Source organism: Parasteatoda tepidariorum, chromosome 7 (genome assembly GCF_982258835.1).
Source record: "Parasteatoda tepidariorum strain Cologne lab strain chromosome 7, Ptep-v5.0, whole genome shotgun sequence".
Classification (NCBI taxonomy): Eukaryota; Metazoa; Arthropoda; class Arachnida; order Araneae; family Theridiidae; genus Parasteatoda; species Parasteatoda tepidariorum.
Genome location: NC_141761.1, coordinates 61445468 through 61470407, shown reverse-complemented (window position 1 = coordinate 61470407; position 24940 = coordinate 61445468). Strand labels below are relative to the sequence as shown.

The 24940-nt window shown below is 28.9% G+C and overlaps 1 protein-coding gene across 1 annotated transcript in view; it reads left to right on the top strand.

The window, feature by feature from the left end:
- Window positions 1-271: 271 nt before the first annotated feature.
- LOC147807182 (uncharacterized) overlaps window positions 272-24940 on the top strand; it is a 47439-nt gene continuing 22770 nt past the window's right edge. The window contains exon 1 of the mRNA XM_087167911.1: window positions 272-364. Coding sequence (XP_087024037.1) covers window positions 363-364 — 2 coding nt within the window. The 5' untranslated portion in view covers window positions 272-362. The remainder of the gene's footprint in view (window positions 365-24940) is intronic.

Below are 24940 nucleotides of genomic sequence, written 5' to 3'. Positions count from 1 at the left end.
TAATATCTCTTCAAACATAATGTTGAACAATCCAAAAAATTGGTCATTCCGTAATTGTATATTGTATTCCGGGTTAACCCAAAGTCGAGTTTTCATAATCAATTTAAGGAGTGAAATTTAAATCTGAGAACTTAAAATTGAATAATCTTACATCAAACTTTCAAACTCTTACACCATGTAAAGAATATTTTCACTTCTGAGAACACCAAATTTTAGGCATTTGGCGTGCTTTGAGTATCAAGAAACGCCAAGTAGAATGTAGCGAGTAGTTAGTTAGTTTACTGACTGGAATAAGTTAACAAGAGTTTGTTGTTATTGTCAACGCTGATATTCATTAACAGAAACACAAATCGCTGTTTAATATGTAAGTATGCTTTTAGCTGTGCAATAAGGATAATTATATTTCAATTTTTAAATCACTGTTAAATGATTTTATAATGTATTATTTCGATCCATTCCCGTTTAGTTAAACCTAATTCGAATCGTCTGAGGATTCTCGTTGTGTTACGCGGATGTTTGATTTGCAAGCTATTTTTTTTTTGAGAATCAGTATGCCTACGCATTCTAAATTAATGTTTCTTATTATATTGTATTGTAAAAAAAATTAATAATTGCTATGTGTATCATGTCTTTCCGTAAGTATAAATTTTAATATTTTTGAATGAAAAAAATGTGGTTAATTTACACCATGTCGCGTAAAGGAACTTTGGTGAAGTGTACTAGATCAAGAGTTATGCATAGAGTTTCACTACTCCACTTTGGTGCCAGGTAGTTGCCACCATTTTTGGAGCGACTTTTTTTACAGTGTAGATGCTATAGAGATGAATGCTTTTTTTTTACAATAATTTTCTTTCTTTTTTTACTGTCTTGATTCATTGTCTGGTAGATGAATAACCATGATAGTACATGGCAAGAAACTGGATAAAATGAAATATTTCGCGTCACTTAAACACATCACACGACAAGTATACAGTGACGCAATGATGATATTTTATCTTATTTCACTTTATTAAAACCATAAAATAGGTAGAAAAATGCATAGCATGATGGCAGTAAAAGTTTAAGTGATAATAAAAAATTTAAGAAAAATGTTTAGTTTTGCCAGTTTTCAGTATATAACGCAACCGGATTATAGTAACCAGTTTTAAAAATTTATAAATAAATTTTTATAAGGCATCTTTTTTACTCTATAGAGTTTTGAAAATGAAAACTTTGTTTTTTTACTACCCTTGTCTATGTCCTTAATAAACTTACAATACCGCAAAAAATAAATTCTAGAGAAAAGGAAAAAAAAATTGCGGGAAATAGAAACTTCTGATCTGAAATTATATCTGCTCCATTCTGTGAAAAAGCAACTATCAAAGGCTTATTTTGAAGACTTTCAAAGACAGTTCGATTTAAAGTTTCATTATTTCTTAAGAAAGTTTGGTTCTTAATTGAAATATTTCTGTTATTGTTGGGATTTTTCTTATCGATTTCATCCCCCACAAAAAAGTATAAAATTAATTTCAGTTATAAGAATTATTTAGTTATGTATTATTTTATATAAAAATATATAAAAATCACTTTAAGCTTATAAAAATCTTTTAAAAACTATTCAGTATAATAAATTTGTTAATACAGATAGATTTATTTTTAAATTTTGATAGACTCTAAATATTTTGCATCATTTGCAGACTTTTCAACAAATTTGATTTTACTCATTATAATTTACTATGTTAACATTAAATAACTCTCGAGTTTATTGTTAGTTACTTAATGATAAAGCAAAGTTGATTAATGAGGGTTATTTATTGATTCATTCGAAAGAACTCTTAAGGTCGTTCTTTTACGAAATGGTAACTTATATATATCTTTCACCAATAGGTCAGTTTTTTCCATTCTCAGAAAAATTAGTTTACTGCTGGACCATACTCTTGAACTATAATTTGGTAAAAATATGCTGCGATATCAATAAAAAATTCATTTGTACTATGGTTCCATACAAGCTGAACCATTTTAATGTGCATTAAAGTTATAGAAGTAGGATAATATGGTTCACCTTGGAATCATACTAAAACTTTGCATACATGAACGATATTATGGTTCAATACACTCAAAAATTTCTTACTGTGTGCAGTAAAGCAACAAAGCAGTGTACAACAAAGCACCCTGATTAAATGTTGATCTAATAGTCGGATTTTCATGATCTAGGTCTTCATTTTAATGGTTCAAGAGGGTAATCTGAAATTTGCTAATTAATTAATGCAGACAATATTAAACACAACAACGACACAAAATCAGATACGAAATATACTTTCTCTGAATAAGCATACTTTTTTTGACGGATTATGATTTGTAAACTCTTCCCAAATATAGGGAGTTGCCACAATTAGGGGAATATTGTCCCAATAGTTTGGCCATGGTAGCGTTCCAAAGTTCGTACCTCTTAATAATAATTTTACTTTTTGTGTATTTCACCATTTCTAAGGAAATTTTTGAGCGAATTCGAAAATAATTGCACGATAGTTATAAAATTTATTTATTTAACAATGCAACACCAAAAATAACTTTTAATAATTGTTTATTTTTATTTTTTAATATTTAGTTTAAAATAAGTCGAAAATATTTTGAACTGAAAGGAATAAAATTTTTTACAATATTTTAAGGAATGTAATTTTACGTGATAAAAAAAAAATTTGAACATAATCGGTCAAATAGTTAAAAAATTAAATTCAAAAAAATTTTTTTCACCCTTTTTTAAAATTGCTTTTTCAGAAACTATTCTATCAATTTTGTAAAAATTTTTTCATTTAGCCATATAAAATTAAGTTATTTATGATGATGCAAAAATTTTTATACGTCACTTTTCAAAATTTTTAAAAATATTGATAAATAATATAAAAAAAATAGTAGGCATTAAAATTTAATTTTGGCGTTAAATTATATTTTGATAATAGAATTTCATAATTGGAGGCAGATAATTTTCAATTCACTTAAAAATACCTCAAGATATTCAAAAAGTAAAATTAACACTATGAGGTTCAAACTTTGGACCGTTCTCCTGACCAAGATATTGGGACCATATTTCCTAGATTGCAGCTACCCCATATTAAACTATGTTTTTCATTCACTAATTAGCACATTTGAAAACATAATTATTAGGTCCTAGTATGTAAATATCCGATCATTTGATAAAATTTTTTGAAGGTTTTTCGTTTATTTATTTGTGCTCTGTACAACTCTAAGCAAGTTATAAAAATAGGGAGTTTGCGCTTTTATATATAAAACAACATTCAACATAGTGAGTATATTTTCAGATAAAACCGTTCCGATGTTTCTCGACTTGAATCTAATTTTTGGAATCAGTCTACAAATTTTCACAAAACCACCATAAAAATTTTTAAAGTTTAGCAATATAACATAAATACAAACATAAATTTTTCTGTCCTATGTAAATATTAAAATGTATCACTTTATTTTACTATATGAATTCAAATCAGGTCTGAAAAATACTGTGCTGAGAATTAAATTTCTTTTTTAATACTAAATAACTTTTTTGGTTTTGACATAAAGATGGGTTTTAACGAAACCTGATCTCTACCTCTGATATCTGGCTCAGATTTTTCCTAATCATATTAAGGCCTCACATACCTTTTAATAGGTAAAAAATGAGAGAAAACGAGCAATTTTCAATCATCTGCCAATTTTATAATAATTATTCTAAAAATACCAAATTTTGAAATATGACACTATACATAGTCTACATTTTGAAAACAATGCAAAAATTTTTTTCAAAAATTAAGAAATTTCTTAATTGAAATTTTAATTCAATAAAATTTTTCTGTTTTTATTTGCGCGCAAGCTTCTGGAAAAAGTTTACATAATATTTGCTTGATTTTTTTTGTGAGTATAGAAATATATGGTAAAACTAAAATGACGAAGAATGAACAAATAATTTTACTTTTTTCTCTATGCAAAAATTTTTTTAAAATTTATTAAAAAATTTTAACAAAAAAAATTGCTATTTCATTTTTTTAAATGTCAATACATTAATCCCACCTTCAAATGGCTTCGTTAATTTATAGAAACAGGTATTTGAGACCTGCTGTAAAAATTTTGTGTAATTCTAATCAATAGTTTTCGAGATATTGTGCGCGCAAGGTGTAAAAATAGCATTTTGAGATAAATGAGTTTAAACACAAAACAGGACATATTTTATTAAAGAAAATGTATGACTTATTTTTTCGATAACTTTTGATCTAATGTAAATTTTTTTATGCTTTTTTTCCCAAATTTTCAGAAAGATCCATAGAATAGAATAAAATATTATTAAAAAAATCGATTTTTTGAAGTATTAAAAGGTATGTGAGGCCTTAAAAAGCCATCCTAGTTATTTATTTTTCTATTTTTTTATGTATATATTTTCCCATTTAAATCACGGGCATTCTATTGAGTATCATGCATTTTTTTGCAAACTATGAAAATTATTATATACACCGAGGAGCCATTTCACTATGACCACCCTCCATCTATAACAATGGGCTAGCCCAGGTTTTCATGGTTTATCGCCCAGGATCAATGTTTTCATGGGACACATTGGGACCCATAATTCTCACAGAACAATCCTTGACGTCTGTAAGCTACTTGAACATAGTTGCAGACCAGGTTCATTCATTCAAGGCAACAGTTTTTCTAGCGGGGTATGGTGTTTACCAACAGGATAATGCATCATGTCATAAGCACCATGTCATACGAGGTAATGCACCATGTCGAATCGTCATGGATTGGTTCGAGGAATATTCCAATGACTTTCAAGTCATGTCTTGGCTTCAAAATTCACCTGACCTTAATCCAATAGTGCATTTGTGGTCCTACTTGGAAAACCAAATTCGTGCTGCCACGCTACCCAGTTGGTGAGCGCTTGGTACCAGATACCTCAGACTACCTATCAGCACCTTGTGGAATCAATGCCAGGGTGGATGCTAGCAGTTTTGAGGGCTAAAGGTGGTCCTACATGTTATTAGCAAGGTGGTCATAATGTAATGGCTCTTCGGTGTATGTTGCTATAGTCATAGGGTATTATCTCTATTTTTTTCTGGAAGTCATTCTATAGAATGCCTAGGGAAAAATTGCAATCTTGATTGTTTCACGCATAATTGGTTTGCCAGTAGTTAGTTTTTGTTTAGAATGCTGAAGCTATACATAAAATATTAGTCATTCCGTACTTTGCCTGCTGATTTTAGAAATTTATATCGATGGTAAGATGTACCCAGATTAATACTGCGTCTGCATAAATTGACAACAAATCTATATAAGATTGTTACTTATCATTAAACAGCATAACCGGTCAAAAGACTGGTTATTGTATTTTGCATTGTATTGTACAGTGCTGGTATCTTTAGTATTAAGGGGCTTCTACCCGTGCAATCTTGGATTTAGGCTAAATTTATGAATTTACGTCTTATTTATGTTCGTTTGTACTTAATGAACTTCTAAACTTTTGATGCATCAGCATCACAATAACTTTCAAAAAAGTAAAAATTAAAAGGGTCGTTTTCTTTAGGTTAAGATAAATGGAGCTTGATATTTCTTAGAGCTTCCATAAAATTCTCCTTACAACTTTAAGGCATTAAAAAACTGCGATGTGTGGTTTTAAATCAGTAACTTGAAACTGCATATTTGTTAGTCTTTAGATTTATTTAAAATGTATTTTTATTACAGTATGAACTGATGAAAACCGATTTGGGTCATTCTTAAACCGTAAATTGCTCGAAAACAAAGAAATTTATCAAAAATTTAACTGCTATTTAACTACCTTTCAAAAACTACTAATCGCAAAACTGTACTGGCATAATTTTGTCATAAATAATTAAAATGGTATCTAAATTCAAGTTCTGATTTAGAGAAAGTTTTGTATTTTACATGTATCGAAAGATACTGCTGAATAAATTAAATATTCACAATCAGTTTATTTGTGCAAATCACTAAAAACTACTGCTACTTTGAAAACTACTTCGATTAAAAGAGTACTTAAAATTTTCACTCGCAGTCTTTACCCCCTGGGCAATTTAGTTCAATCTAAAGGAAAGGCAGCTTAAATTTAAATTTTTGTCAAAGTTGACTGATTGAGAAAAACATCAACAAACATGTATTACGTGATTTTACAGTTTTTTAAATAATTGTAGTACATTATCTAGATTATAAAATGAGTTTTTATGAGTGTAAGTAAAGGTATAATGATAATTAGACCAGTTTTAGCCCTCTTTCTGCAATTTTGAAAAATTTACGGTTTAACCAGATCAACTTACATTTATTTTTACCGTAGCGAGATTTCTCAACGGATGCGAGGACAAACTGCAGCTTTGCGATGACCTTTGCCATATTTTTAATCACGATTTTAATTTTTAAACACCTGAAAGCTACACATTTAATTATGTACAAATGCAGAAGTTAACGATAATTTATTGCACCACATTTTAAGCTTTATCTCCGGATTTATGGGCTTAACGCATTTAATTTAAATTATAACGGAAACAAAATAGCCGAATTCTTTGTCCTCTGAAGAATTAGTCGCTCTCGAAATAATTAAAAGATGTTGAATATTTTCCCCAGTAATATTCTTCAAGGAGACTGAAATCCCGATGGAATTTCTAATTATTGAAGTGCAAAATAAAGTTCCTGTTAATTAAAATAAATTCATGACATTTTCAATTGATTTTAACAACTGATAATCTGAAACTTTACTGGAAATATAATTTAAGAAGAATGCAAATATGGAAATATAATTACATCTTGACCCATTTAAGCTTTCATTTTATTAACTTCTTAAAAATGTAAGCTCATTTTTTTTATTCGTTGGGATTTATTTGGTGATTTGTGTTATCCTTTGAAAGGAAAATGCAAAATAAATTTTAATGTCATGGGCGATTTATAAATTATCTATCAGATAAGTATTTTGATTTTCATGATAGTAATTAAAATTCGTACGTAAAGATAGAAAAGAATGAAATATTTGAATTAGATTTTTATCCAACGAAATTTAATGTAGAAACGAAGTTTTAATTGCAGTTACTAATTACCAGCCCTTCTAAAAAAATAATTGCTTCAGAAATTACTCGTACGTTTATATTTATCAACGGACTGCTACTGAAGAAAAAATTACTTAATTAAAGAAATAATTGGAGAAAAAATTACTCATGCATACAAGTATTTTGTAGAGGTATATGTGGTGTGTAACTCTTAAAAATATGCTGTATTTTTAATTTTATAAGAAATATCCTATAACTCAAATTCAATATTTGCATATTAACTTTAATGTAGAAACTGTGAAGAAATATCTATCTGATTTGGCGTTGAAAAACTTTTAAACATTGTGTGGATGATTACTTTATTTCAAGCTTATAATAAATGAAGCATTTCTACATTCTTCAATGGGTGCAGTTACATCTTAACATCATGAATTGAAGAAGTTTGCACTGGTCTTAGATGCTTTTTTTACTCTTTTCACGGGCGACAGCTTGCTGGTAATTGTGAAATCCGTGAATTAGGAGAATAATTATTGTACTGAATTGTTCAAAAAACAATTTATTTTTTTCACCAACAGAGGGCGAAATTATATTTTCTCACCGCCAACTTTACACTTAAGTCACATAATCATTATATACTTTGACAGCTCACATAGCTTACGCTTGCTGGTGAAAATGTTCGATTGATTCTATGAAATAGTTTTTTATTGGTATTCTTTGAAATAGGAAGAGTAAAAGCAACATTTTTGACATATTTTTTTTATGCTATTAAAAAGGTAAAATTACTGATCAAGTAAGAAAAATTTTGCAGTGTATCTGTAAACCGTTTCTTTGAAGTTTTCTATTGTCTGCTATAGTCTCTGAGATCACCAAGAGTCACTGTCTTGAACAGGCAATTTGTTTTCTCTCTACTTGTTCCAAAACCAATATTTTAATACAATTTTCCTTTTACTAAACAAGAAACAGTCATGGTTAAAGCTAATGACATAGCAACAACTTCGAAATAGTCGGTAATCTAGAATAAGTATCTCAGAAGTACCATGCAATAACGGCATCTCGATTATCATCATATTATAGGTCCCGCACTTTGACATTGTTTTTGTTTCCATTTCTTACAATTGTGAGAAGATCTCATGAACAATGTAACTAACAGAACTGACAGTCATAGGCAAATAAAGGCGACATCTCAGCAACTTCTCTAAGCCCTCAGAAAGTTAGTCCTGGCTTTTTCCAAACTTTTCGTTGCAAATTTTCCTGCATCAAGAAACCGGTGTTCCTCCTGTTAAACAATGGGGCTCAGAGACTAAACATTTAGAAGACTAGAAGAGAGAAGTACTTTGCATTGGTTACCATAAACGAAAACTCCGATCTATAGTAGTTCGAACGTTGGGACACCTTTCTTATTTTTCCTCTACTGAACAGTTTAGCAGTCGGAAAGTTGTGACATTTTCTTATTTTTCACTGACTTCACAGTTTATGTTAATTTATTTGGACTGCTAAAGCGTTCCGTGTGATGGCCTTCTCTCTTCTAGTAGGTGCTGATTCAGTTAGGCTTTTATCCTTCTTTTTCCGCAACTATTTTAAATTAATTGCGTCATTTTCTCTTTTAATATAATCCATAGTTTAAGACCGATAATTGGAGAGACTTAAAGTAAGAACTCTGTTTAGGAGAACCAAACATTCAGAGTAGTTCTGAAAGGAAAGGTACATTTAAAAAAGGAAACTCCTATGTTAATCAATCTTTCAAGTCATCATCGTCATATAACTTCAATTAGTATTTTGACAAAAAAAAAAGAAATTAAAAAAGATAAGTTCTTATCTTTCATATTTTAAGTTTGTTTATTTTCTCCCTAATATCCTCTTAATCTGTTAAAGTAAATTTAACGAGATTAAAAAATAAATAACTTACTTATAAAGCATTATAAAAGCATTTTATGTAACTTAAAACTATAATTTGCTAAGTTTAAAGTTAATTAAAATGCCTTTATGTTTTAAGTGAAAGATCTCCGATTTTTACGTAGTTGTCAAAATGTAGAATATTAAACATTTTCAATGCTAGCTGGGATAGTTTGCTATAGTAACTTTCTTAGCTTTTTATTTCTGAAAATCATTGATTGAAAACCAAATTGTTGTCTAACCATTTTGTACGAAAGTCTATTTTTTACGCCTGTTTGACAAAAAAGGGTAAAAAATGGTTGAAAAATATATTTTTTTCTATACAAAGTGCTTTTTCCAATACAAAGAATTTTTTCTATACAAATATGAATACTTTTCACATCTGGCATTGATCATACGATTGATATTGGTTAGAAGAGTTTTAAATTATTATCTTTAAAAAATGTGCTTCCAACGATGTTAGACGCCTGCAAACACCAGTTTCTAAGCCAGATCACTAAAAAGACTCCCCCTCTTTTTTGAGAACTAATTTTTGTCTGCCCTCTAGGCTTGTCATATGTACTTGACAGTTGTTTTCATGTAACTCTAGATGAGAGCTTCCAAACCAGCAAAACTCTTTAGGTGAATTAAATGTTTTACTACCACGATGTGCGAAAAAATATTATAAATGTCTGCAAAACATTTTATTTATTTGCGTTAAGACATTTCGAGTTATGGCTTTTCAAAATCATTACGTAGAAGGTTAAAATGACATTAAGGGGCCAAACTTTTGGCAGCCTGCCTGTCGAGACCATTCGGACCATGCATTTTAGATTGAGGTCAACTTAAAACTATAATCAAAATATAAGACTGCCAAAACTGTCTGCCAAAACAGATATAAGACTGCCAAATATAAGACTGCCAAATATAAGACTGCCAAAACAGACTGCCAAAATATAAGACTGTCAAAAATATAAGACTGCCGAATAAAGGATTAGTTTATTCAGAGAAAGTACATTTCAGTACCTGTTTCTGTAAATTATTTAAAAATTAGCACTAATTAATTAGCATATTTGGGATCAGCTTTTCAAACCATTAAAATTGAAGTTTAGTTTGTGAAAGTCAAATCATTCAAACGAGTTATTTAAAGTGGCATCTTCTTGATTTTGCTCACTGCGCAATATCTCCCCATGTTAACCCAGAAAGAATAATATGGCCTTTTTTGCCACTCTTGTTGTATGTTGTCAACAATAAATAACTGAAAGTAGTTAATTTTCATGGCTTTTCATAGTGTGATTCAATTTAAGTGTTTATTCAATCATTTTGTGTATCAGCTACATAGGAGAGTAAATATTAAGCCTTATATCTAAATATATGGGAGGGAACAAAGTAGCCCTAGGTGCTTTTCAATAATATAGCACTATAAGAAAGTCAATTCAATGCATATTTATTCAATATATATTTTTAAATAATAAGGTATTTTTTAATAATAATGTACTGTTGCAATTGCAAAACGCTATTTATTATAGTTTGATCTTCCTCTATTTACATTCGGTTTTGAATTCCAACTGCCAGAATTCTCCTACTTCATCCTGAGTACAGACGACTGGACGTGTATTAGTGCATTAGAAAAATAAATAAATAAATTTTATATTTTATCGCAATAAGACTGCGTCGTGGTTTTGCCCCATTTACTCAATTTTTATTTAGTCTAGTGAGAAGATGTCGGACACGTTGTCTCATTCCTGAAGAAATTTTGAAACAATTTCAGTGATTTGATGAACTTAATTTAGGTGATAGTGATATAAATAATTTAGAAGAAGAAGAAGACGAATAAGTTCCGAAAAATCATTGATTCTAGTGATCAACCTGAAATATACAAAATAAAAGTGTATGTTATGAAAATTATTTCACCTAGACTAACTTTCACCTAGACTTCCTAAAACGTATTGATCGAAACTGAAGGTCCTACATGGTATGCATGAAGAAATACTTGAAAACAATGTACTATAAAGTCTAAAAATATAAGAGAGATAATTGGTTTGCAGAAGCATGAATAAAAGTAAAAATATTAAAAACTAACGGGCTGGCAAAAGCATAAATAAAATAAACACATAAAAAGATAAATTTGAATAATAAAAGCAGACGATAAAATTAGAACACCAAAAAGTTTTTTTTTTTAGAATTAATTTTGTGTGGAATTTGAGTTTTCATATATCCCGTTACGGGCACTTTATCTAGTTGTTTTATAATATTTTATCTATCCCGCTACGGGTGAGTTTCCTTATATCCCGTTACGGGTTTTTCTTGCTGTTTTATGATCTTTTCACTATCCCGTTACAGGTAATTCACATTTGTTATTGTTTGTGTTGTTTGTAAATAAAAGTTTTTATAAAAAAACTGAACAGTTCTTTAATATAGCTTGATACGCTACAGTACATAGTGCTTGCCAACTAATTATTAGCAATCAAATAACGTGCTACATAGAAGAAAGCACTGAAGAAGACGCTTGCTGTCTTCCAGCTAACAACACATGAATTTTTTATCTTTCTTTTTTTATGAGCTCGAACCTTTTTTTTTTCAATTTCATAAGCACGACATACTTTTGCATTGAAGAACACTTCTTTGAATTATTTATAGTCAAACTGTTTGAGACCTGTCATTTTTCCACAAACCATTGCTTGCTGGAGATTATTTCAAGGAAATCTTGTGTTTTCTGCTCTTCAAAAAACTGAACTGATCTTAAAACTGAAGTATCAGGGTGACTGAAAAGAGATAATTTTGCTCTAGCGTCGGTTATAAGGAGCTGTTTAGTTGAAAACAGTGCAATTTGTTAAAAACCTGGAGTTAATTTTACTGTGGATGAGCAACTTCTTCTAAGGCTAAATGCCCTTGAACTATATATATTTCCATTAGGCCTGAAAGTTTGAGATAAAATTTTGGCTGTTCGTTTGCGTAGATTCTAAATGTGTTTAAAATAAAATTCCCTAAGGTGTAAGTAACGAACGGCCAGCTGACCAAGCTGTTTATGAACATGCTGTTATGAAGGCCTGATTTGCAAAAGGAAAAAATGGGGCAACTGAATGTTAGTTTACTACTGTAAAGTTGAGAGAAGTTATATTATTTTTTTCTATAAAATATATAAATATAGCATCAGATAGATCCAGATGGCGGAAACTGACTGAGACGGTCTTAGCCGGCAAACGGCTGTGGAGCCTAAGGAGAAGAAAAAAGTTGGGGGGCAAATCGAAGTTTCAGTCAAAATTTCAAAAATGAAGTAGAAAAGCTTGGTTGGAACATTAAGAAGAGATCGTAGAAAACATAGAGATATAACATTAACTATATCTGAAATATAGAAAAATAAAAATACATTATTGCTTAGCTCGCTTTATAACACTATGAATTTTGAAGACGATGAAACTAAAAAACTTGAAATTGTAACATATTACAATAAAAAAAAATAAAAAGTACATCGTAGGAGAAATGATACGTCTTTATGCACTAAAATAGGAACGTCTGCGTTTACGCGTATTTTTTTATTGTTTCAGATATATCTGCAATAAATTCTTGAATTTTATATAAAGATGTAACCAGAAGGAAAGAACTTGGTCGCAGAAGTTTCATATTGCAGTTAGGTGAAGAGGTTTTATATGTGTCATCAAGAAATGTAGCTAATGAATGGAAATCAATGCAACTATGTTTAAAAAGAGATTGGATCACTCTAAAAAACGAATCAAATATAGGGTAAAAACGTCTTGTAAAGGAAGCCATACGCAAAATACATCTTCCAATTGCAAAGAGTGGTTTGCTGCAAATGTGATATAAGAGAAGTGCGGTGCATTGAGTGGTATGGCAACTGTAAGAAATTAAGATGAATCAGGTTAGTGTCATAAATTTTCAGTTTCATTACTCGAACTAAATTAGTACAGCTTATTATTTTAATATCCTTAATTAGTATACAGTTTAAGTATATATATATATACAGTAATTAGTATATATATATATAATTAGTATATATATACAGTGGAAACTCAATACTATAATATAAGCAAATGTAAAATAAATATCAATAAAAAATAGTCATTATGTTAAATTAGATCAGCTATTTTTTCTATCCAAATATGATAAAATACCTTAAAAATTTAAAAACTGAGTTCTTAGTTACATATTTATTCTTCAGTTTTTAAAATATTTTAACATTTTAAATGTATAATTGGTCTAATATCGAAAATTTTAGGAAGGGCATCATCCGACATTCCAGATAAACAGCAATTTTTTGTCTTTCTAGAATTAAAATGGTCATTTTCGATACATCTCTTCTTCGAAAGCGCAGAAAAAATTTAAAGAGCAGTTATTTTTATTCTTTTTAGTACAATGCACATTTTAAAACAAAAGGGTTTCAAAACTTGGAAAGTCTGACTTTTGAAAATTTAATTTTTGGCATTTCTATAAATATTGCAATTGCTTATAGTTTATATTTTTCTATGCTTAATTCTTCTATGCTTTAACTTTAGAAGAGTGCAATTTTTTAATGTTGATAAATTACCATCGATGTGGGATTATTATGAAAAAAAAATATAACTTACAAGAATTATGAGTTTAAAAGCATGCATTATCATAACATAATGCATTAATTTGAAATTGATTAAACTATTTAGTATAATTGGTTAAAAAGTTAAAACCTGAAAAATCAAAGCAATGGTTTTCTAATTATGTTTTTAATAAAAACTCGACGCATAAATCACCAAAATGATGTGAGTTACTTTAAAATTTATTGCATACTGCTCATCTACTTGTAATAAGAACTGTCACAGAACTTGATTTATTTTCTACAGGCTAAATTTCAATATTTACTTGGATCAGATACTGATTGATACGTGATTTATATTAAATTGCTTTTACAAATATTTCATTGTAATTAGTAATTAGAATCAATTGAGTAATAATTTGATTTTGAGAATATCGAAGAAGACCTACTAGTTCAGTATTATGATCTAAGCTTAAGAGTTGTTTTTAACGTACGAATCATGTAATTTAATATAAGTGACAGTAGAAGTGGAAAATAAAAGTAAATTAACGTTTGTTCATATGGATAATGTCTGGCTGAAACAATAAAAGATATGTTTTCTCAGTACACTAGTTTTTAACCATTGTAAAAGACATTTATAAATAGTAACACATCAATACAAATGCTTATGTAGTACAAAAAAAAGCTATTCAAATAACGAAATTGAAAAACAAGTTTTTAATTTCTTTATTTGAGTTCTAACTAACAGACATGTTTAAATACTTTAAAAAGAATCTTTAACTAAATTAGTTCAAGCTATTAAATTGTTTTAAACTATTGATATTAAAAATTTTGTCCAACTACAAAATCAAATATGCACGATGTGCTTGAAAACTTATCTATAACTGTATCTAAATTTTGTTTATTTTTAATAATAAATTAGGAGGAGTTCCTTTAATGTATACGCAAATGGAGATTTTTAATTTCTTCTAATTTGTCATTCAATACATATCTGTGAAATTTAAATCATGATCTTCTATTTTTCATTTGGCTTTGGCATCATCACTCATTTCTGCAATTTTTATATATATATATATATATATATATATATATATATATATATATATATATATATATATATATATATATATATATATATATATATATATATATATATATATATATATATATATATATATATATATATATATATATATATATATATATATATATATATATATATATATATATATATATATATATATATATATATATATATATATATATATATATATGCACAAAGTTACTTTAAAAATCTAAAGTAAGTTTAACAAACAGAAGAAAACTAGCTGGAAACTTCAGTTCAAATAAAATCTTTTGATCTTAGTTCAGGGCTAAATCTCTTTCATCTCTTTGATAGAAACTTTTAAAAGTATCTTCGAGAATGATTTGGACTTTTGTTCTTCCGAAATAGAAGTTCCTGATTGCATTGAGAATAGTCATTTTTCTCGGAACATTTATATGCTATAACATCATTTAAAATATACGTTTTTGAATCTGTTTGAAATAGGGTAAGAGAAATTAAACTGTCTCTAGTGATTACAAAATGAAACATGCTAATAATACTTGACTTTTTCTTAAATTTGCAAAAATAACCTACTGTATTAAAAAAATATTGTAATTGGCATTCTGATTTCTAATATGTGGCAATTATAGCAGCTACAGGATAGCTACTGAAAGAAGTATAGTGCTGTTTAAAGTAGGGTAAATTGAGAAATTAAATTTTCACTAGTGCTTACAAAATTAAACATTCTAATAACGTTTGCTGTTTTCTTAAATTTGTGAGAAAGAAACTAAAAAAATGCATTATAAAATATAATTGGGTTTCTGTTTTCCAATGTTGTTGTTTACGTATGCCTGTTTAAGCAGAGGGGGTGTTATTGTTCTTGTTTTCCAGTGGCGCCATCTAGGGCCAAGAATTCGACTTCTGCCACAATATAGGTCACACCCGTTTATATGGCGGACCCATTCATACATCCATTTATTCATCCACAGATCGTAATTTTGTCCTGAACCAGAGGTATTGATTTGTTATGGGAACATGGAGGACTTTTGTGACTCGAGAGATTTAACGTGTATCTATCACTCTACTACACGGGGAGTCTTCGACTGGTGGACCCCGCCGACCGAAGACCCACGAACTCTCGGACATGGGCCCAGAGCCCTTCCGACCAGGCTATCCCTGCCCCCGTTTTCCAATAACTGGCAATTATAGCAGGTATAGGACAGCTGCGGAAGTAGGTAGGTCTGTTTAAAGACGGGTAAATTGAGATATTAAATTTTCTCCATTTCAAAATTAAACATGCTAATGATATTTGACGCTCTCTTAAATTTGGGAAAAAACGTATTGTATTAAAAAAATATAAGTTGGTTGTTGATTTCTAATAATTGGCAATCATAGCAGCTGTGGTATAGAAAATCTGGAAATCCACAATAAACTGATTAATTAAAAACAAAAATCATTATTTATCCCGTATTCATTTGATAAATTGATTTATTGTACTAATATATTGTGGTAAATAAATTTTTTTATTAGCTGCGACTGTCATAAAAATATTTCACGTATATTGAAATCATATTTTGTAATAACCTTTTGCATTAAAATTTAAAGTCTCTTAATATTTTCAACATACATGCGCTCTAATATTGAAAGCAAAATAATAAAAATTTGCCGTTCCTCATTTCAGGTTTTTCACCGCTCACAATTTATGTCTCAAACATGATTATTTTATTTAAAAAAATTTCTTACATCTTAAATGTATAATTTATTCAAAACAAAAAAATTAAATTAAAAATATAAACGATTCCGAAATCCCGGCATTTTTAGAATATGATGTAAGAAAAATTAAGTTTTTTCTTTCGTATCACGAAATATGGTATAGTAATACAATATTAATAGTTTTAATGTATGTGAGATTCAACTTGATAATTTATTATTATAGTAAATTGCTCAAATATGAATAAAAAATTTTTGCAAGCAAATTCTGTTCAAGATTAAATAAGTTCAAAAAATCTTTTTTTTTAATGCGGTGGGTTAAAAATGGCTTAAAACTATCGGGAAAATGTCGATGATTTACATATGTTGACCGTATCATGGCTAAATAATGGCTATAAAATATAGGCTTAGTCAGATAAAATTATACAGGCTCTCTTCTGGCTGAAAAAATATAGGCTGAATTAGTGAAATCTATAACTCAATATTGACTGAATAATGATTATAAAATCTGCAGTCAATTGTGTAATTCCATATTGGCTATAATATTGGCAAAATACTAGAAAAATGGCTCCAATCCATTTAGCTCTAATTAAGTCATGATCCATGAATATAAGTCCAATAAAGGATTGAAATAATTTGCTACAACAGCTTTATGTTTTGGTTTAGTTACAAATTATTTATCTTTAGATTTCAAGTTGTGAACAATTTTAACACTTTTTTTTGTTGTGTAGAAAATATAGATGTTTTCAAATATGAGAGAAGCAATTATAATCTTACTTTGCTGATAAGTTCGACGCTTGTTAAATAATAATAACGTTCCTATTTGCAAAAAATGTAGGACTGAACAACACTTTCGTACCCCTTAAACTTGATTAAAAAATAGTAGAGTTCAAGTGAAACGGAATTTTTTTTTTCAAATCAACACTTCATTAAGGTTGCAGCAAAATTGAACTATACAGGGTTATTCATAATTCCCTCCGCCTGTGAAAGCCATTTTTCTTTACTACAACTGTCTTCAGTGGTACATGTTACTGCCATTTACTGGCAACTGCTTAAATTAAAGCTTGAATACTTTCGGAATAATTTCATATCTTCTTTTTTGCCATATTTGTCTTCGTTTTTTTACTATAACGCATCGAAACCCCGGAGGGAATTATGAATAACCATGTATTATGGTTTAAGACACCGTTATCATTGTTCAACGTTTAACCTATCTTTCTGAGATTGTGTTTTTTATTTCAATGTTCAACCCCATAGCCTTGTAAGTTTGAACCCAACCCAGAAGTCAAGGGAAGCTCTGGATCTAGTATTGGAAGAAACTAACCTTCGTGGAGGACGTTTTGATGAAACTTACCCGAATTTGCGTTACATTAGATGAAAAATAACGAAAACCTCCCATTTTTTTGTCCAACGACAAGAGTGCTAATGGAATAAATGTTAGTGGTGAAAAATTTCAAATTAGCTGTTGAAGCAATAAAATAATATATGATAAGTATCCAAAATATATAATTAAAAATATAAGCTGCTTTTCCTGAAAATTTAATAAGTTCATTTTTGAAAAAAAGAACGAGATAATAGTAATTCAACGCCAAGTCCTATAACATGCGAGAAGTACAGCAATTTAAGAGTTTATTACCTTTCGTACTACCTATTTATCATGAATACTTAATTGTTATCATTAATAAAAATGATTATTCGTATATTTACATGTTATATTTGTTTTATTTTTACGCTAAGAAAAATACATTTTAATAAAGTAAATATCTATAAAAATATGAACTTAACTTTCCACTTTTATTTCTTATAAAATGCTGTAATTGTTAGGTTCAAGTTATAATGGTTGAGTGTAAATATTATAATTGTTGAAATAAGTTCATTGGAGCTAAACACAATCTTTAATTTTAATAATCATTATTGCATTTTAAAATTTGATCATATCACAGTACCAATAACATTACCCAAATTGATTCACTTTTTTTTCTCCATATTTTAAAATGTTTCCAAACAATAACCCCTAAGTATCTCGAAATAGGAAGAAAGTGGACTTTCTATATTTCGAAAATAATGGATCAAGAGCAATGGAACATGTAGTTTCGTTCGATTTTAAATTTCGAGATACCCGAAATACCCTCCGATATCCGGATCTGTATTTCGGAGGGAATGATACCGTGAAATATGAGAGAATCTTCAACTGGGATCATGTACTTCCATTAAGAACTGCCAAAATGCATGATTTATTTCTAAACGGAAGGATTATTTTAACACGTAAAAATGCCATTAGTTCAGTTAATAGGGTGCTTGATTTATATTTATATCTTTTATCAGAATTTCTAACATTTTTTGGATAAATTCAAAAATGTCATGGAATGTCTTTTTGAAGTATCTTTCTTTTTTTTAGTTAATTTTTTTAATATTCAAAAGTCATAAAATTTTCGTTAGCTGAATGAATGACTCGAATTTCTAATTAGCTCACGCGTTTAAATACAAATTATTCTAATTTATTCATAAGTTGCTAACACCTGAGACTGGCTACCTGAATATTTGATTCCTACTGTCCATAAAAATCATCTGTTCGTTATTCAATATATGATGCTCCTCGCGATTTTATTGACTGAATCTATGATGAATATTTTTATTTAAACTACGTGTGACGAAACAAACAAAGAGGTAGAGTTTATTTCGTCTAAATTAAAAAAAACTGTTACTATTATTGTAAAAATATATGAAAACGTATCTGGAAAATCTTACTGTTTTAACGTTTAAGTGCTCAAATTAAATATTTCTATGAGATTATATATATACAAGAAAACACGAAGAAAGACAATAAGTTTCATTTATTGCGCTTAAGCTGCAAGTAAACAGAACTCATTAGATAAGTTCAAAATGAAGATAAAAGAAAGAAAAATTATTCACATATGAAAAAAAGGGGGGGGGGATAATAAGTAAAAAAATTACAAACAAAAGTTTAAAGAAAAAAAAATGATGAAATTTAATTGAAAAAACCGGAAAAAAAGATATAATCTTTTCTTAAGCCCACACGATTATATCCGCAAAACAGAGTGTTTTCTGATATTGTATCAATAAAGCCAAAGCAAAATATATATTGATACAATATCAGAAAGCACTCTGTTTTGCGGATATAATCGTGTGGGCTGATGAAAAGATTATATCTTTTTTTTCCGTTTTTTTTTTAAATATGTCTATAATTTTTCTTTGTTTTATCTTCATTTTGAACTCACACACGCACACACACACGCGCGCACGCACGCACGCACGCACGCACGCACATATATATATATGCCTTTAAAGACTAGATAATTGAAGGGACTTAGGCTACTACTTTTTAAAAGGCATTTTATGACGTTATATGGAGTATGGAAAACAGTGTTCGTGGGATATTTACATTGATGGTTTCCCAATTTCAGGGATGTTTGGCTTTTGGCCTAGATTTATCTAGCCATGGAAATATGAAAAAAAAACACGCATTTTTGGCTGTCCCGAGAATTTAAAGGGAGGTTCTGAGAGAGAGTGGTTGCAAGAATCTTGTTATCTTCATGAAACGTCATTCAATTGATAAAATTTAGAGATTTTGATTCGCTAAAAGGATAGCGCCGTTCTGGTTCTGGGAAGTTTTTGGGACTTTCTTAATGTGTATTTCATCGACGAATTATTGCCCATTAACTTCAGAAAATAATCTTTTATTTGGCCTTATCTTGTTCATCTTGACTTTTTATGGCTCTTTGTGAGAGACCGACTTCTACTTCTTAAACTTGATGAGAAACATATGTTTTAAGCTTATCAGTTAATATAGAAAGACTCGCATGAGAAATTCTCTCTCTTTCTCTTTGTTTCATGGCTACCGGGACCGGTACCCCCTGAAGACGTCGGCTTCGGTGGTCATATTTTTATTTTAATTTCCTTCGTTTCCTTTATATATTCGTAAGTTTGAAATCCGACATTGTATATAATATCTCAAAATTTAGCGTGCGCTTAGGCTCAGAATATGTCAGTTACACGGGATGGTCACATGCTTGTGTTTCATACTTTGCCGGTAACATACATAACAGCCTTATAAGGACCTTTTTTTATACTTTGCCTAAAAAGCAATTGTCATTCTACAGAATGCCAAGGTATTATATTTAGTGGTTATATGTCCTGATTCTCATTCGCATAAAAAAGTCTCGCATTACATGCAATGCCAGGGCATACTATAGAATGACGGCGTGTAGTACTTTGTCGGTATCATATTTATATGTATAACAACTCAGTGGGTTCATTTCTCTAAACAAAGTCAATGATTTGATCAGATCCATAAATTGTTTCTGTGAAACAATGAAATAAATAAGTCTATTGAAAAACACGAAGATAAAATAAACATACAGATTTTTACTTATGTTTGAACTATATATATATATATATATATATTGTATATATATTTATTTTATGTGGCACCATAAACTCGGGTATTTCCTGATCCACTGGCAACATAGTTATTTTTCTCCTTGTTAGGTTGTCTTAAGTATTCAATTAAGTGGTGTTAAAAAAACTTAGTGAGGCATTGACTACACAGGTTATCATAACATATGAAAAATTCACAAAAATGACAATAACTCAAAAAAGGTATGAATGGAATTTAATAATTGTAATTCATAATAGTGCACGAATCAATGAATGAAATAACATAAAAATTAACTACCAGATAATTATGGTGTAGCAGAGATGATCAACATAGAATAAAAAATATTAAAAATATTTTTATAATCGAGTAAGTATATAAAAGGAATTAAAAATATTTTTTTCATTATTAAAAAAAATAACCAGTATTTCTGAAAATATCTGCATAAACCGCAAAGTTTCATTATAAGTAGTTTTAAAATTTTAAAAAGTAAACTGACTTTTCACTAAGCATTTACTAATATGCTTCTTTTATTCGATTTTCACAGAGCAAACATTTGAGTTCAATAAATATTTATTTAAAAGCAGTACTTAATTGTTTTGAAACCAAAACATCATTATATTTAACGTATAATTTATTCATTGTTTATTCAATTTAAATACGTTAAAGAGACGTATATTTGAAAAAATAAAACAAAAGGAGAAAATCAGTTACAAGTTGTCTGGAAGATATATTGTTATTTCTCCTCTGAGGGTTCTTATTTAGCATATTGATCGTTAATGAATAAATGAATTCGTTAAACAAATAATAAAATTGCAGCCTACAACACAATAAAAGTATGCAAATAGATAAAATGAATGCCTGAAGACACCAGTAAAGTCCATGTTATATAGCTTTTAATAGTTTTTAACGATCACCAATTCATTATATATGCTGTTTTTTTATTTTATAACATTTATTATATCGCGAAAACTCGCTCTTTTTACGAATGATTTTCTTATCCGTGAAATAACTTGTAAAGTAATAAATAATCTGTAAATGAAATTTATACAGTTTTTTTCTCTGCTTTTTGAATATTTTAGGGAGAAAAAAATATTGCTTCTAATATTTTATTAAAATATTTTATTTTATAACAGTCGTTGAACAGCCGACCCAAAATTTGAGTATACGACTATTAATTTTTAACTCGATAGCCTTGTAATTTTGTTTTGGGAGATAATTGTATTTGCCTTCGTGGTGAACTGTATTTGCCTTCGTGGTTATAGGAACTTCACCCACATTTGCGTCAAATGGAGAGGTTGATTATGATATTTTGTTTTTCTTACGCAGATACTACTGGGTTCAAGTCAAGTGATTTTGCCGATCAGTGTAATTAAGGTGCGTCAGCGTAATATTTTAGAGAAACAGTTCTCTCTACTTGTTACAATTGTTCTTTATAAACCTTATTGTTTATTTTTATTGAAAGCGTAGGAAAAATATTTTTATGAAATTAGTACAAAAGATGCAAAATAAGTTAAAGTTACTTATTTTTTATCGTCATTTATTGTAATTCTTCAAGACAATTCGATTTTAGTCCGCTTAAGCAAATTAAATTTATATAATTAATATAGAGCAACATTTAATGAGTTATGTGAATTAAAAATCGGACTTTTAGGAACCACTGATTTCAAGATTGTTGCTCGAATTTCAAAAGGTACTATATACAATCAGTTCCATTATAATAATAGCTAAATGCCCGTTCTTTTTAAAGCTGAAAAAATCAATAAATCGGTATTAATCACAAATATGAAACACTTATTTAGACACAAAATTGAGCATAAATAAATCTAATTTTACTTAAATGTATTATTATTTTTTACCCTTCCCGGTGTCTTAACGTTATTAGATAAAGCGAAACATATTTGTGGAAATTTATCCCATCAAAATAATGATCAACTATATTCAGTATCATTTCGCATAATGATATTGCTCGAGGATAACTTTTGATAGTCAGATATTACCGAAATCAACAGTTTTATCCAGTATATTTGATGGACCATAAAAAATTATTTCCACAGTACTTGAAGTAGGTGTCTTGGAACCAATAACAGTATATTTAGTACCTTCTGAAATTCACCATTTAACATAATACTAGTAGTACTTATTCCAAAAATTATTGACCATCGTTGTCAATAATAGTATTTGATCTTTTAAAGTTCTCTCATACGAATAAGTTTGAGTTCTCTCATACCTCATTCCTCTCATACAAATAAATACGTGTTCTCTCATATCTTTTCTCCATCAATTTAGCTTTATAGGAAAAAAAAAACTTTTCTTTTAATTTCAATTTGTGTCTATTACCGAAGTTAATGAAGCATCATTGGCGGCAATAATAGTGTAGAGATGTTTGCAGTTCTCATGTAAAAATAAATACTTTTCAAACGGCACAACGGTCAACAAAATTCGTCCAGACAGAATTTTAATTTTTAAGGTTTTTAAGTTTATTAAATTTTAATGCTAAGACATATTATTATATTATTACCAACTATTAAAATAATAATTACGTAATCTAATTTTTTAATACGAATTTTTATAATCTTAAGCTTTATATTATTATTCTTAAAATGGAAATATCACAAACGTTATTAAGGAAATGGTACTTATCTGTTATTTTGTACCATGGTGCCAAATTCGCCAACCAGTGTCAGTTTCTTAGTAACACAGATCGATAAAACACATAGGTTCATCAAATATGTCTAAGTTGTTAATATTATAATAATTTATAATTATTGAATACGCTATTGTGAATGTTGCTAAATATTCTTTGGGTAAGAAAAATATTAACAACAATGTAGAAATTAGATTAATTTGGAAAATATAGCGATATATTTTTGACAATGCAATGCATTTATGATTTTGCAAATCTTTTGCATCATCTGTTAGTGAAATTTTTTCATTAAATCATAAAATGCATGTTGATATTATGTAGAATTATTATTATTTCCTTCATTTTTAATTAAAACTGCTGGTTTTGATTAAAACAAAAATGTCTTAATTAATTTTACAGAAAACGAACTGACTCTATTACAGATTGTGAATACAAAGCACTTTAATTAACTTTCAAAAATAATTCACCTTTGGACAACAGCTTCCTTTAACGCAACGTAATTTGATTGAAACACTCTTTGTGTCCTTCATTTTGATGAAAAGTTTTGCTCGGTTGATAGGCGACTTTTCTTTAAAGTTGAAAGTCACGCGGCTATTTCATGACTTCAATGAAATCACGTTAGGCAATCTAATAAAGGGTTGCGCTTTAGAAAGAATATCTACTTTATTATTCTTCTCAGGTGTTTAAAATTTTCAGAACCTAATATAAATCCTTCTTTTTTCGTAACTTCGTTTATCGCTCATTACTAATGAACTGTTTGCTGACATCGTGGTGTTTTTAAAAAGAAAGAAATTAGTGTAAAAAGACGGTAAAGTTAAAGTGATATACCTTAAATGCTAGTGGTTCGGTATGACTGTTCAATAATTGATCGTGATCTACAACAACAACACAATCAAAATAACAGTTTTCATCAACTGTTATTTTCATTTAATTTTAAATAATTGTATTGGCTAAATTAATACCGTTTTCTGCGTTTTAGCATGACGGTGAAAAAAAGGCATTATTAATCAGTGAAAAAAGCAAGAGAGAATCTCATCATTTTATAAAAATTATAATTACTTAATATCTTCCGGCTGGATTGATTTTCACCTCGAAATTTAATCAAATAAAACAATATCAAATGATAATATATGGTAATGGTAATGTTACAAAATATCAAAAGAATTCTGGTAAAATTACCGTTCTAGGTGGTAATTATATTTCTGGTAAAAAGACATAATTCTGGTTACCGAAATTACCGAGTTTTGGATAAAAAGTGCCGAGCTTTTTGGAGTTTCTATAGAGCCAAAACACGGTACATTTTACCATAATCTGGTAGTTTTGACCGCACTTTTTTTCTGGTGTGCGATTAGTGAGATGACGTATGATGTTTATGAGGGTGTATGATGATGAGTATGATTTAAAACTTGATATTTACTAACCAAACATTGTATACTGGTATTTCAGCGTTTAGTGATTTAAGGCACAGAAGGCTTGTAAAGTAGAACTTTTTTTAGGAATTCTAATTAAACTAAGTATGAAATCAGACTAGTTCATGCTTAATTTAATATTCTCACTAAATTAATGTTAAATGTTAATTAAGTATGAAATAGTAAAATTTCATACCTAATTCAATTAATTGGAATGGCCAAAACTATCAGAATATCATTAGAAAACTACTAAAATTTACCATGTTTCTGGCTATATGGGAATACCACTGTAATTTTTATTTAAGTAGTGAATTTGATCAAAT